The following is a 16,312-nucleotide window of genomic DNA, read 5'->3' on the forward strand; positions in this document are numbered from 1 at the left end:
CTATGGGGGATCTGATGCACATGGACCATCTGTCCGTCTGCATCTGATCCGTTCTGCCGAACGGAAGAAAAATAGGGTTTCTTCCGTTCGCAAAAGCGGATCCCGACGGACGCGGACGCTAGCGGATGCTCCATCCGCTAACGGACGCGATCCCATAGGGATTCATTACAAGTCCGTTAACGGACTTGTAATGAACGGACGAACGGTCCGCTCGTGTGAAAGGACCCTAAGGCAGTTGACACCAAAACAGGTGTCCCCATGGGAATATTTCCCTACATCTCTTGTTCTGATGACAATTTCTGGATTCAAACTTTGGGTTTCCAGTAGTAATGCACCGAAATGAACATTTCAGTACCAAAACTGAAAATTCAGGATGTACTTGGTCCAAACTGAAATTGAAGTTTAAAAAAAATATATATATATATGCGGTATATACTCGAGTACCCCAAACATGGCACACATGTAGTTCTCCTCTACAAGTGTGCAAAGTTTGCTGTCTGAGGGTCCTACGGCCGGGGAACACTGATTTTTCAAAGCCGGGCACCCCTTCTATATACTCCCATGTTAAACGTAAGTCTAGTCATGGACACAGTGAGGCATAGGCACAGTGAGGCATGGACACAGTGAGGCACAGTGAGGCATGGACACAGTGAGGCATCGGCACAGTGAGGCAAGGGCACAGTAAGCCATGGGTACACTGAGGCATGGACACAGTGAGGCAAAGTGAGGCACAGTGAGGCATGCAGATGGACACCCTAGGCTTATACTCGAGTCAATACATTTTCCCAGTTTTTTGTGGTAAAATTAGGTGCCTCGGCTTATATTCAGGTCGGCTTATACTTGAGTATATACGGTATATATTTTTTATAAATAATTGTATTATATTTAACTTTTAAATTAATATCATGAATTTAAATTAATGTGACTTTATTTCGGCCATTATCGGTCCCTTTTGAAGAGGTGTTAAAAATCCTTCTTGCTGCATTTTCGGTGCATATTTGGTTAGTTAAATATACGGCACCAAAAACGTACATCCTTAATGAAATGCATTGAAAACGCAGAAAGAACGCATCAAAAATGCGCCCATGTTGCATTTTTGATGCAATTTTGAGTCACATACCCTATGAAAAACACACCATAAGCAAAATAAAATTGGGTCAAAACAACAAGGGTTTTCGGTAACCCTATTTTCGGACAATAATTTTCAATGCCCCAAATTTTGGGGCATCACTAGTTTCAAATCCCCTTCTGTTTTGATAATAATGATCACCAGTACTGGCGACCATTATTATCAAAACAGAAGGGGACTTGAAACTAGCGATGTCCCCTAATTTTGGCCCTTGAATCAACTCGATGTTCTAATCCTAGGATTATAATCTTTTCCTGCTCTAGCTAAAACTGAAAAATACCCGTGTTTTCCTTTCCTCTCTCCTCTCCTTTCTTTATTTTTCGTTTTTCTTTTTTATTATTTTCTTTTCCCCTCATTTTTTTTCCCATTTAACTCTTTCTTCTCTATTGCTCCCCCCCCTAATTTTTCTCTTTCATTAACTCTCTCTCTCTCTTCTCTTCCCCTCTTTTTCCTTTCTCTTGTTTTTCCTTTTTTTTCCCCTCTCTCTTTTTTTCTCCTCCTTCTCTCTATGTTTTCTTCTCGCTTTCTCATTTGCATTAGAACAATTTAAACTTGTGGTGTTTTCCTGTCCAGCTTTTACAAGGTACTGGTTGCTAGACCGGCCTATACTAAACCCCAGCCTAGAGGACCGGTTTTTGAAGTAGGGTGGCTTAGTTTCCACATCTCAAGGGTGCAGCCTTCCTTACTTGTCTGTCGGGTTTTCCTTTCCTTAGCATTTGAGCAGCCCTGCCCTATCACCCCAGTAGGATGCAAGACAGTAATTATGTATTGGGGTCAACAACTTATCCTAAAATTCCTTTAGTTTTTAATCAGGGAAACCACATAAAAAGTATCCCACCTACGCAATGACCAGACTGTTCTTCTATCTGCCACCGAAAAACAACCCTTAGCTGAGACTCATATTTAGCTCCACCAGCTGCCATCTTCTTGGTCACTGAGAATGCTCGTGGGCATAACTGGACAGGGGAATGGTAATAGAACAACCATACTGGAAAGGTAAGAAAATGAAGGCCTCTTGAACAGAACTAAACAGACACAGAATAGGCTTTTATGGATTCAAAAGGTCATAGCCAATATCTTGTGATATTTGTCCTTAGGCAGAACTTTTAGTTTAAAATAGAGTATGGGGTAAATGCATTTGCATCTTCAATGTGCCAACCAAATGACAAAAAAAAGTAGTTTCTTCTCTCGTGGCTATTTCCAGCTTCCTGGATGGTTTTTTTTTGTACGGAAAAGATGGCAGCCAACATCAGAGCCTTCCACTGATTCCGCGTACACACGATTGGGCTTTTGCCTGGCTAACTCACATCGGAACTTCATCGGAAATAGAACATGTTCTATATCAAAACTCTGATGGAATTCATTGGAATTTCCGATGAAAAAACTCAGATGGGGCTACACACAATCGGAAAATCCATGGACTTTTTCCATCGGAAATTCCGATCATGTCTACGGGGCATAACTCTCCTACCAAAACACCAAAGGAATGGGACTGACCCTTCATTGGGCAGCATTTTTTTTTTAATAAAAGCAGAGTGGATATATCTTCATTATGATCAGAATTTAGATTGATTTTCAGCACAGAATTGGAATTACCATTATTAAACTCAGTACTATGTGAATATAAATTGCTTCCTTGTATATTATTTTAGTGCTCTACTGTCCATGTTATTGTTTTTAGTTTTTATCAGCGATATGGCCACTTTAAAATACCGCCTATACCATCTTTCCTTTTTCTCGTTATTTCCTAGTTGTCGTCTGGTCTATCAAAAAACATGTAATGTAGAATAATTGACTTGATAAATGGCAGGATTGTGATTATTACCTGGTTCACAGGCTGGCAGTGTGCACATGAATAAAATCGTTTGACCTTTTGTGTGACTGGTAATTGAAATGATAGCAGTAGGGCTGTTCTCTTATGTCTCAATATCTGTAATTAGGGACACGTGTATTTAGAGGGAAGATGAATACAAAACAGGCCATTTTCTGATGCTTACAAATATCAAGGGTATGTTTGATGTAATGCCTAAAGTGAATTCATAATCAAAATTAATAAATCTAATTCAAAAACTTGCCCTAAAGTGCAAAATCAAGTGAAATATATATATATAAAAGATGGCAACTGCTGCACAAAAGGTGCTGCAACCTTAAATGTGATAAAGAGCATGGGGCAGTGTTAGCAGTCTATATCAAACAGTACACATGGTGCTCAATATAACAATTTGTTTGTGACATAAAATAACAATATAGTATACACAAAAAGTTTATACAGTGCTTCATTGAATAGAGAAAATATTCTGGTGCTTCTACAAATGTAAGGTGACCCTCCCCTTCGGTGACCCCACTCACCAGAAATAATGGATCCTCAGATTCGCAGTCTGGGATCAAATAAAGCACTGATCGAATGATCTGGGGATGTGTAGAATGGTTCTGCATAAAAGCTCTTTCCAAGAAAATACTTTACGACAGGAAGGATATGCCACGTCAACGCGTTTCACCCCTCCTCCAGGGCATCATCAAAGGACATGAGGTCAACACGTCAACAAACTTCCGGTTCATGGTAACCAGTGACGCAATTTCCACCTCTGTGGAACACACATCATACAGAGGCAAACTCAGATGTTTTTTACTGAAGCCTGTCTTTGCCAAATATCCTGTAAGTGACGCTTATAATGCGCTTCACAACTCAAGTCTAGTGGTATTTCACTATACGTTTTCTCTGTTTTTCCATCTATGGTATATCCTTTCTGCCGTAAAGTATTTTCTTGGAAAGAGCAAAAAATCAGGCGAAAATTATGTTTTTGTCATTTTGCAGATAAAAAAATAGGTAGCGATAATGGTGCCTCAAACGCACACGATTTTGACGCAATTTTACTGTGCTTATGGTGTGTTTTTCATAGGTCATGTGACTTTAATAGAGCATCAAAAATGTAACACAGGTGCAAATATACTGTATATGTAAAACTGTATCTTATCCTGAGATCAGGCACTCAGTCCAGAAATAATTTGAATCCCTCCCTGTTTAAGTCCATGGGGTAATTCATTCTCTGCCCTATGTTCCTCCACAGTTCAGTGCAATTTGGTTCTGGACTCGCATGAAAGGCCTAAGGCATCTTACCATCAACAAAGTGATTTTGCTTCTTTGTTTGCCTACATTGAATGATCTTCGTGGCTCAGCAATAGGCATCCTTTCTTGTGATTTGTATTGTCTTCCACCAATCAAGAAACAGAAGATCTGGTACCATGCTATAGTAAGGAAGTAGGGTAAATTCTCGGAAATACCCTGTTACACCTCTTCACAAATAGGTCTCTCTCCTTTACCCTTGTCCGCCTCCTAATAGAGATGATACAGTCTAACATTTGTACACCGGGTGTATTTAAAGTGATGCTAAAGGTTCACGGTTTAAAAAAATAAATAACAAACATGTCATACTTACCTCCACTGTGCAGTTTGTTTTGCACAGAGTGGCCCGATCGTCCTCTAATGGGGTCCCACGGTGGCTCTCGTGGCTCCTCCCCGCAATAGCTAACCCCCTCTGGGAAGCTCTCTCCCGAGGGGATTACCTTGCGGGCGCGCTCTTGTGTCATACACTCGGCGTTCCTAGCCACCAAGTGTATGACTTGGCCCCCGGCGGCCTTATCATTGGATTTGATTGACTGCAGTGGGAGCCAATGGCTGCGATGCTAACAATCAATCCAATGAAGAGCCAAGAAGCCGTGGGGAGAACGATGCAGGATCGCGCCCACGGAAGTTCGGGGCTCAGGTAAGTAAAACGGGGGCCCTGGGGGGTGGGGTCGGAGAGTGCAAGGGTTTTTTTCACCTTAATGCATAGGATGCTTTAGAACCTCTTTAAGCCTGTTAATGGAAAGCCTGTTTTGCTTTGAAAATGGAGTGTCATGTATGCACCCTGTATGAAATCTTTATTTGTAAAAAAAAAAATTATATTTAATCTTTTAAACGTAACCCCGAACAAAAAGCATAATATTTTTACTTTAATTTTAGCAGTCAGTTTGAACTTGTGTGTGGTTTTAGTTGTGGGTTCATTTTAAAAGGATATTTATAGTCTGCAATCGTCTTTGCATTTAATTATTTCTTTAAAAATCCATAGTCTTTGTTAAAAGTTCAGAAATGCAGTACTTCTCTCTGCAAGTTTTGAAATGCTATGTGTACAAGAATGTTATACAGTATTTCAGTTTTGGAGGATGCCGGTCGCTTGAATCACTTCCTGGCATGTTATATTGGTCAAAGAATTTAGCACCGAGCTCCCCATCGGAGTTCCCGGTTTTGGCCAATTTTTTTAGGCATTATACAGCCAAGGAAATAACTCCTGTGTGGAGCTGGGAGCTCAAGTGTAGAGATCTTGCTTATGGAAATTCCCAATAGAGAGGCATTTTTTCAGGCAGTTTATATCCATCTGAAGCTCAGATGTCAGTCTTGAATGAACTTATTTAACTTCTTTTATGTAAAACAAGGGTCACGTCCCGTTCCTCTTTTAAGAAAAGCTACTTAAAATGTATGGCATGGGATGTTTTGTGGTTGTAAACCAAGATTGAAGAGTGCTTGATTGGAAGGACAAAAATGGGGAAGACTTAATGGACTGCTTAGTCTTTACTTCTGCTGTCACCCTTCTATGTTTCTAAGAAAAAATTAAATCTAAGTCTAAATTTGGCCCTTACCAGATTACTATGTGCCCAACATGGTAATGGCCAACACATTACCATGTGATTACACATCTATAGTTTTGCTAACACTTCCTTTTGACCGGCAATGGTAAATGTGGCCTTCCTAGCAAACAAGCAACCCATGATGGCGGGCTACCTGATAACCATGGAAGGTCTTATTGCAGTTCTTTGGGACAGGAAGCAAAGAATAATCTCCCCGATGGGACACGGGTGGCAAAAAATAGTTTGGCAAGTTTTTAAACCTTTCCTACTTTATCCAAAACTAAAAAAACAAGTTTTGGCTCTACATACATTTTAAGGAAATCTCAGTTTCACTTTTAGAAAAATCTATCCAGACAGAAATAGAAGTTGTCACTTTAACTATGTTTTAAAGTTATATAGTTAGTCTGGTTAAAAAAAAAGAGTCCATCCAGTTCATCCAACAAAAGGAAAGAAAAAAAATTACAATCCTATATACACAATCCTATACACGCAGTTGATTCATGCCCTGTAAACACGATCGGTCCATCCGATGAAAACGGTCTGATGGACCGTTTTCATCGGTTAACCGATGAAGCTGACTGATGGTCAGTCGTGCCTACACACCATCGGTTAAAAAAACGATTGTGTCAGAACACGGTGACGTAAAACACAACGACGTGCTGAAAAAAACGAAGTTCAATGCTTCCAAGCATGCGTTGACTTGATTCTGAGCATGCATGGATTTTTAACCGATGGTAGTGCCTACAAACAATCGTTTTTTTTCTATCGGTTAGGTATCTATCGGTTAAATTTAAAACAAGATTGCTTTTTTTTAACCTATGGATAAATAACCGATGGGGCCTACACACGATCGGTTTGGTCCGATGAAAGCGGTCCATCAGACCGTTCTCATCGGTTTGACCGATTGTGTGTACGCAGCATTAGAGGAAGGCAAGAGGTCCAAGGTTGACCTACACTTGGTGAATTAATGACCAGGACGTAGACAGGCTTCCCAGTGAAAATACATTTCGGATAACAAGCCTGGAATTAGCACCTTTAAAATATGTCAACAGTGGCAGTACCCATCATCTTATCGTAACCGGTTCCCTTTCTATGGTTAAAGCTGAAGATTACAATAACTTGGATGTTAATTTAATTTCTTCCTAGAGAATTTTAAATACATAATCTATGACTGTAACGTACTGGTGGGATAATAGACCTCTAACCAAATTGGTTGTGTGCGACTGTTAAAGTGATGCTTGATTATTTGCTCCACAGGACATGCTTTTGTAAACTCTGTAATGCTGTAAATCGTACCTACTATTGATAAAATTATGGTAAATAAAAATAACTGTCTTCCCTTATTTACACCTGTAATGCATAGATAGCATAGCATGTTTAGCTGTATATCTTCTAATGTACTCCGCTTGGTAGATGACAGGTCCACTTTTGAGGAGCATCTGGATAACAAGAGTTGATAACTTTATTTTGTTCTCCTTTGGCCTGCAGGCTCTTACTGTGTTAATGAACACATCTCCGGGGCTCGTAGTTGGTGGACGCATGATGCTCGTTCGCCCCTGCTGTTCCCACACGCTGTGAATTGCTCATGTCTATAAGAAGGAAGGATGGCTCATGGTATTCCCTCGCAGGGCAAAGTAACAGTGACGGTGGACGAATACAGTTCCAACCCCACCCAGGCATTTACGCATTACAACATTAACCAAAGCAGATTCCAGCCCCCTCACGTTCACATGTAAGTAAACCTGTTTATTTGTATGTGATAATTCATATACCGTATGTTCTCTATATCCCTATTGAACAAGGCAAAGGGTGTCATGCAATGTGTAAGTCAATGTGCAAGTTATAGGCACCAAGTCAGAAATCATTTGTGTTGTTCTGTCTTCTTTAAACTAATAAAATAAGAAATCTGATTGGTTTCTGTTGGTTAATTTTTTGGTTTTATGTTGCTAGAAATGTCCTTTTGTTTTAAAACATAATGGACCACTGGCAATGTTTATTCTATGCTACTAGCGAGTCTAGGAAAAAATATAAAACATCTATTATTCCATTTTTGTTAAATGCAGCGAAGGTATTCATTTTGAATAATTGGAAATTAAAGAAAATACCAACTATGTCAGAATGGTTTAGAGAGGTAAATAGCACCAGATTAATGGAAGAGTTGCTATATCTACAAAATAATTCCTTTTCAATCTTCTATGGTATTTGGAGGCGTTGGCTTGAGTTCAAATAGTCTTTGGTCTATACAAGACATATAGGTAATGAAAATATATCGGAGGAGGGGAGAGAGGGATCGGGAAAGGAATCCCCATAGTATGTAAAGAAGACAGAGGTTGGGAAATGGAACAAGGCCTCTCTGGGTACTCATTTGTCGTCCCCCCCCCTTTTTTTTTATCTCTCCTCATTGTTTCCTTTATGGAATGGGGATAATGGGTGGGAGAATTTAGACATATACTCACGGTAATTTGGGATAGTTGTATTTCACTAGATTAAAATGCCCATAATGGACCTGAATGGGTAACGAGGGAGGGAGGGATAAAGGGAAAGGGTAAGAGAGTTTGGTGTGGGAAGGATAGGGAAGAATTGTGAAGGAAGACAAGAGTATGTTCCCTTAATTTTTCCCCCTGATATCACAAATGGAGTGTTTTTTTATATTGCTTTTGGTCATGTTGTAAACACATGCAGCATGGGGTGGTTGGGTGAGACAGAGGGGGGAGAAGAAAGGGGGTGGAAGATAAGAATGTCAGAGATAAGGAATAGGTAGAGAGGCCTGGTGATCCTTAGATCTATCCGGGATAAAGATCATCCAGACTATTTGTATTCAGATATGAGGAATAATAAAAATAAATATGATATCTATGGTTGATATGATAAGGATACATGATATGCACCTTTGTATGTAGTGTTATGTATGACATTTTATGTTTTTTTTATTTATGAATGTTGTCTTTTCATTGTGATGTATTGTATTTGTAAACCTTTTTTTTTTAATGAATAAATATAATTTAAACCTAAAACATAATGGTTTTTGCTATGGTAGACTGTTCTGCCGCGTACACACGATCGGAAACTCCAACAAGAAAAGTCCGATGTGAGCTTTTGGACTGAAATTCCGACCATGTGTATGCTCCATCAGACTTTAGCTGTCGAGACGGTCGAGAGTTCGGAGAATTTTTGTTTGACCGTGTGTGTATGCAAGCCAGGCTTGAGCGGAATTCCGTCGGAAAAAACATGCAAGGTTTTTCTAACGGAAAATCCGATCGTGTGTACGCAGCATTCCTGGTTGTTGCATTAAATAAGGATTTAGAGTATTTTGGTAGCATCATGTTTTTAGGATTATGTTGTCCCCTATACTCTCCTTGCTGACAGGTCAACCTGTAGAAGAGTTAGACTTTCAACACCTTAAGATGACTATAAACCTTACAATTAGAATGTTAGTTTTACCAAAACTATATAATGTGAAGGCACACTAAGTGCCCGTTCACACTACCGCGACTTGGGATCCGACTTGTGTCGCCCCAAGTCGCGCGACATGAGAAATTACATTAAAGCGGTCCTCCACCCTAAAGTGGAGTCCCGCTGATCGGAACCCTCCCCCCCTCCGGTGTCACATTTGACACCTTTCAGGGGGGAGGGGGGTGCAGACACCTGTCTAAAGACAGGTATTTGCACCCACTTCCGGCCACACGCTACGGGCGAAAGACGGGCATTCCGTCACATCCCGTCTGTCGCCCGTTGTGTGCTGGGAACACTCGGCTCCCAGCACACAGCGTGTGAGCCAATCGGCGGGCGCAGCGCGACTCGCGCATGCGCCGTAGGGAACCGGGCAGTGAAGCCGCAGCGCTTCACTTCCTGGTTCCCTCAGCGTGGATGGCGGGGGGAGCAGCAGAGTGACGAGCGATCGCTCGTGCTCTGCTGCGATCGGCGCTGGACTCCAGGACAGGTAAGTGTCCTAATATTAAAAGTCAGCAGCTGCAGTATTTGTAGCTGCTGGCTTTTAATATTTTGTTCCCATGGCACATCCGCTTTAAAGTGAATGAGACCTCTTAATACACACTACTGAAGTCGCTCCGACTTCAGAAAAGGTTCCTGTACTACTTCAAGGCGACTTCTAGGCGACACATTGATTTCAATGGAAGTCGCCTCCAAAGTCGGATCTCTGTCTTAACTGAAGCAACTTTACAGGAAGAGAAAATTGTTTTCTCAGGCAAGTCCCTCCCTCCCACAGAGCTGATTATTGTTTGATTGGAAACTGGCAAAGTGGCCTGTCCTGGAGGCGACTTAAAGTTGCCTCGAAGTTGCCTCAATTTTCCTTGCAAAGTCGAGCCGACTTTCATGTCACTTGTTCTACATACTTGTTGGTAGATATAAATGTTATTGCTTAACGAGATTGTAATGTGTATGGTCAGCTTTAAAACATATTTTTTTATGCAAAACACTTAACTTGACCATGTACAATTTCAGCTAGTTCCTGATGAACCAGCCGAAGTTGGCTCAATGGGTGTTCCTGTTGGCTACCTTTTGCTTGACATCCCTTAATTGAAAAATTGAAGGAGCTGGGTGGAAAATTATCACCGGACAGAACCAGCATCCAATCAGATGCAGGCACTGTTTGGATATTATGAGGGTTGACAGGGCTGGCACAAAAAAAATAATTAGGAGATTTGTCCATCTACGCCAGGGGTAGGCAAGCTGTGGCACTCCAGCTGTTGCAGAACTACAAGTCCCATCATGCCTCTGGGAGTAATTGTAACTGCCAACCCCATCATGCCTCTGGGAGCAACCTCAAAACCGATTTACTCTACAAAGTTGGGTGAAGTTAAATAGGAACGTCATTCCCCTTTTACATTTTTTTTCTTCTCCTCTTAACTTGATCACTGGATTGTCTTAAAAAAAACATACTCGCATGTCCATTAATCTAGCATTTTCTGGGCTAAACTGTCATTGCCACCATCACCCATCGGGAAGCTGGTTGTCTCTTGTGGATTCTTGACGCCAGCCCCCTGATGATACAAATTATACTTGTAGTTCAGTAGGCTTCGGGAAGGTTGTACATCAATCTCAGTGAGAAAGACAGAAGTGTGGGCCAGGTCCTACAAAAAAAGGTGTTTTAGGAAAATAAAATTGTGAAATAGGAAGAGGGGTGGATTAGGAAACATGATTAAAAGGGAGTGAAAATCAGTACCTTTAATAATATACCCTAATGCCGCGTACACACGATCGGACATTCCGACAACAAAACGGTGAATTTTTTTCCGATGGATGTTGGTTTAAACTTGTCTTGCATACACACGGTCACACAAATGTTGTCGGAAATTCCGAACGTCAAAAACACAGTGACATACAACACTACGACGAGCCGAGAAAAATGAAGTTCAATGATTCCGAGCATGCGTCGAATTGATTCCGAACATGCGTAGAATTTTTGTGCATTGAATTGTGTACACACGGTCAGAATTTCCGACAACAACTTCTGTTGTCGGAAAATTTGAGAACCAGCTCTTAAATTTTTGTTGTCGGAAATTCCGACAGCAAATGTCTGATGGAGCATACACACGGTCGGATTTTCCGACAACAAGCTCACATCGAACATTTGTTGTCGGAAATTCAGACCGCGTGTACGCGGCATAATTGTATGTTCGTGGTAGCGGGTTGTTTTTTTACACTTCAATAGGATCTTGATGTTATTCCACACACAGCATTGAAGAATTGGTAAAAATAGGAGTAGAAATGAGAGCAAAGTTAAGCCCTGTACACACGGCCCAGAATCTCTTCAGGAAAAAACTTTGTTTTTCCTGACGAGATACTTGGCAAGATTACTTGCCGGCCGAGTGTACACACAGGCCATTCAAAAGAACCGCGGTTCTTTTGAACGGCGCGAACGTGGTGACGTCATTGACTACGACGAGCATGCGCTGGTCACATTCGATACCGTCGCCGCCATCTTTCTTTACCCTACCTATGCCTTGGAAGCTACCGCGCATGCGTCAAAGTCATTTCGAGCAAGCGCGGGTTTCCATGGAGAGGCAAGTATACAGATGCTCAGGTTTCTCGGCAGGAAAACACTGCCGAGAATCTCACGTCGAGAAAATAGAGCACAGGTTCTCTATTTTTCTCATCTAGATTCTGGGCAGTTTTCTTAACGAGAAACCTCAAAGCCTCGTACACACACGCGGCAAAAAAAGCTCTGCCAGCAAATTTCTTGCTGGTTCTTGCCGAGAAAGCCGGCTTTACACTAATATCTCATCCCTGCACGTGCACGTTGGCCAGTTGGATTGGAAATCAAGGCACACCTGTTTTGGTATGGGGTTGAGCTAGGAGGGGGCATCTGGGGTTGGGTTGTGCTGGGATGGTAATTTGGGTGTAGGGTTGTGCTAGGAGGAGGGATTTGAGAGTGTTATTCTAGGAGGGGGGTTTGGGGGAGTAGACCTAGGAGAGTGATTTTGGTGGGGCGTTGTGCTAGGAGGGCGATCAGGGGAGCGGGGTCGGTTGTGCTGGGAGGGTGATTTGGGTGGGGGGGTGCATTTGGAAAGGTTTGTGCTAGGAGGGGGGAATATAGGGAGGGGGACCTACAACCTACAGACCACTGAACTGGGCCTCACAGAATACATTTTAGGGATTGTTCAAACCAGGTGCAGTATGGTACAAGGTGTGAAATTGCGTGTTTTCCCATACTGCATAAAGATGTGCTGCTGTTTGCAGATGCGCGTGGTTGCCATTATTTTTTAATGACACCCCCACGCATCTAGCAAATACGCATATGTTTGCCTCTGCTAAAACACATGCTACCATAGTACCATGTGTTTTGGTGCTGCACAATTTAAAAAATCATGTTAGCGCCCTTTGTTTCACTAGCATAGAGCAGCTCAGTAAAAATGCAATGTGTGGGAAAGCGCGAAAAATCTTAGACTGGTGTGCCCCGGAATTGTGTGCGATTCTAAAGGGTACCTTGACTGAAAAAAGGTAGAAAAACACTGCTGTAGAGCGTGTCTTTATCTCATTCCTGTAATTACAGTAGTAAGTCTTTATGTCTGTTGTACTTTCTATTACTCCAGTTTTGTTTATTTTCTGCCTCATGCTGCGTTTCTTTTTGAAGCTTTCGCAGGTTAATTCCAGTCATTAGCCAGCATTTGTAGCACTATGTCCCTGGTGACAGATCTTTCTAAATACCTTTGGAAAAAATAAAAAAATATCTCAAAACCATTTAGCAAGTGCTAAATAGCAAAAGCTAAGTTGGATGTGATATTTGAAGCTATTGATCATTGCTTTTTCAACCTTGTTATTTATAAAATGATGTTGGTTTTTGCTCTTACCATTAATGGTGTATTGTGTGCAATGATCGGAGCTGACAATCAGGCTTAAAACTGAAGTTTAGGTATGGCAGTTTTTACATAGTTAGATCCAGTAGTGTATTTAGGTTTTGTGCTGCCCTAGGCCTGACTAAACTTGTGCACCCTCTAATTTAAATATGGTCCACCCCTTCCTGTCAGGGCCACACCCCTTGCTGCTAAGACCCGCTCTGAAATTTTCCAGATAGGAACACTAGTTCTGAGTGCCTGGAGGGGGGGGGGGGGTGTCAATGGATTCCCTTAATTTGCATAGATTTCCTCTCACTTCCTGTTTGGTTACGGGGCAGGAAGTGAAGGGAAATCTCTGCAATGGGACAGGGATGGTAAAAAAATAAACTGACAGGGGCTATAACCCTCCCTTAGGCCTCGTACACACGATAGGTTAACCAGAGGACAACGGTCTGATGGACCATGTTCATCGGTCAAAACCGATCGTGTGTGGGCCCCATAGGTTATTTAACCCTTGGTTAAAAAAAAGCCAACTTGCTTTAAATTTAACCGATGGATTCCTAACCGATAGGTCAAAACCGATCGTTAGTAGGCTCAACCATCGGTTAAAAATCCATGCATGCTCAGAATCAAGTCGACGCATGCTTGGAAGCATTGAACTTCGTTTTTTTCAGCACGTTGTTGTGTTTTACGTCACCACGTTCTGACACGATCGTTTTTTTAACCGACGGTGTGTAGGCGCGACGGACCATCAGTCAGCTTCATCGGTTAACCGATGACAACGGTCCTTCAGACTGTTCTCATCGGATGGACTGATCGCGTGTGTACGAGGCTTTACTCTGTCCAAAATGAAAAAAAAAAAAAGGTCTTGCCTATAGTTCTACTTTAAGCACAAATTTCTGATAATTTTACAGAGAAAACTAAGAAGATATAATCATGCCAATGGTGCAACAGAAGCATATAGCACAGTGAGGAAGGTTTGTGCTCCAGGATGATAGGAAAGTGAAAATCCGAAGCGGTGTCCCCCCTCCCGCCAAACAGTTGCGGAATGCCAGTTACCCGCACACCGAAAGCAGTGCGGACGCTTTATGGGGGCACTAGACCAACAGTGTAGCGCAATCTGGTGGGGACTTGTTTTGTGCTGCCCCCCTGCAAAGTGCTGTCCTAGGCCTGGGCCTTGCTGGCTTAGGCCAGGATACATCATTGGTTAGATCCCCATGGAATCTGGTATTCTCTGTAGTAGACATTGCTGCTAGGTTCCAAGACCCCTGACGAGCAGCTGTCCTGCTGCTTAGTGAGGCTGCTAAAAAATGGGTTGTAGTGAGGTTAAAGCTGAACTCTGTGGTACAAGTTAATTCATCCTTAAGTGATGTTGGCTAGGTATATGTAAAATGCCAATTAGTAACAATACAACATCATCAATTGTCAAATATACATCTATTAAAATGGTGTGACTTTATTGCTCCAAATTCTTTAATAAAGTTACAACTGGGTACCCGAAGGAGGTATTGTGGCAGCAGGTATGTCTCATTTGCTCACTGTAGGGCACTGTTATAAGAAACTACAATTCATTATCTAATGGGAATTGTAGTGTATGGACATTAATGTTGTTGGGATTTGGGGTGGGTATCTTTCGGGTTTAAGCGTTTAAGGCGTAGAAGGCCTTGATGGACCAGGAGACTATTGGCTTGTCAGCCAAAGTGTGAGGTCATGGAAGGCAGGACAGACCATTCGTCTCCTGGCCTGTTAATTAAATAACTCCTGCAACTCCTTTATCCGCTTACATCACTGCTCTCTGCAAAAAAGAACTTCCCTAGAAAAGGTAAAAGACTAGTGGCCAGGAGAACAGAGGGTATAGTGGCTACCGGTCTTCAGCTGGCCAGAAATAGGTAGAATTTTAAATAAAAACTCTTGGGGAAAGAAGGTTCCAAGAAAGTTAGTTTGTTTTTCTACTCATTAGTAGGTGAGGTCGTTATTCATTTTTCGACCGCAGTGATAAGAAAATTCAAAGAAACAGGTTGGAAAATTTTTCTTGAACCAATTTCTAACAGTGTAAAATTAGAAATTTGTATGCAAGTTGGATATTATTATATTTGATAGTCACCATTGGTATATTCAAAGTCCCATCCTACTAGAATTCTATGCTATATAAATTGGGATGATACCCTGCTAGACCACATTTGTGTTTGTCTTTACAACACCCACCCTATTTATTCCTGCTACTAACAGTGTATGTCCATTCATTCCAAATTCAAACATTAAAAGCAAACAAAATCTTTTGGACAGCAAACAAATGTTTTGAGAATTTTAATACAAATTTTCATACGACTTTTCCTAAGAAATTTTCATTTGAAATTCTACCCATCTATGGCCAGTTTTATAAATGTTAGATACTAAGGGGATATTGAATGTATACAAGGAGTAATTTTTTAAAGTGGAGTTCCACCCAAAAGTGAAAGCTCCGGTTACCTGCTTCCTCCCCCCTCAGGTGCCAAATTTGGCACCTTTTAGGGGGCAGGGGGTAACGGGTACCTGTTTTTGACAGGTACCCTTTGCTAACTTCCTCCGCCGCCTGGCCAGTTAGAAAGTGCAGTGTGCTTTGCGCATGCACAGTTGGAAATTGGCTGTGAAGCAGAAAGGCTTCACTGCCATTTTCCCTCAGGAAGAATGGCGGCAGCAGCACCCGACGGTCGATCCGAAAATCGTCTGGGTTGCCGAGATCACGGGCTCCCTGGACAGGTAAGTGTCCATATGTTAAAAGTCAGCAGCTACAGTATTTGTAGCTGCTGACTTTACATTTTTTTTCCCCAGGCGGAACACCCCTTTAAAGGTGGAACACCCCTTTAAAGGTAAGAAAACACCCTTTCTTTACTGTACATGTAATACAATTCTAAATACTTACCTTTATCCTTGCTTTCAATGCTACATAGTCTTTGCAAGAAAACCTTTCTGAGCGGGTTCTGTGCCTAGTGCGCACATGCCATGGCTCCATTCTGCCATGGGTGGATGGTACCTCCCTGGAAGGCTGTATTGGAGGAAATGGGTACTTGGAGACTTGGCTCTAATAGCGAGATGGTTGGGTGCGATGCAGACATAATATTACAACAGAGTTTCAGCAGATGTTGCTTTGTGTCGCTGAGGAGTTTAACGATGGGTTTGCTGTGTAAACATTAGCATGTGTCTATATAAAAGTCAAGTACTCCCTACATCTCCTGAGCATTGT

At 41.8% G+C, this 16,312-nt stretch overlaps 1 protein-coding gene across 3 annotated transcripts in view; it reads left to right on the forward strand.

The window, feature by feature from the left end:
- The window catches only part of MPPED2 (metallophosphoesterase domain containing 2), a 250,940-nt gene that overhangs the window by 38,993 nt on the left and 195,635 nt on the right, over positions 1 to 16,312 (forward strand). For 2 of the 3 annotated variants that reach the window (XM_040328332.1, XM_040328333.1), the window contains exon 2: positions 7,283 to 7,526. In XM_040328332.1, coding sequence (XP_040184266.1) covers positions 7,399 to 7,526 — 128 coding nt within the window. In that variant the 5' untranslated portion in view covers positions 7,283 to 7,398. Of the gene's footprint in view, positions 1 to 2,102; positions 2,126 to 7,282; positions 7,527 to 16,312 lie in introns of those variants that run through there. The other variant, XM_040328334.1, reaches the window with a different exon arrangement.

The sequence above is a fragment of the Rana temporaria genome, chromosome 11 (genome assembly GCF_905171775.1).
Source record: "Rana temporaria chromosome 11, aRanTem1.1, whole genome shotgun sequence".
Classification (NCBI taxonomy): domain Eukaryota; kingdom Metazoa; phylum Chordata; class Amphibia; order Anura; family Ranidae; genus Rana; species Rana temporaria.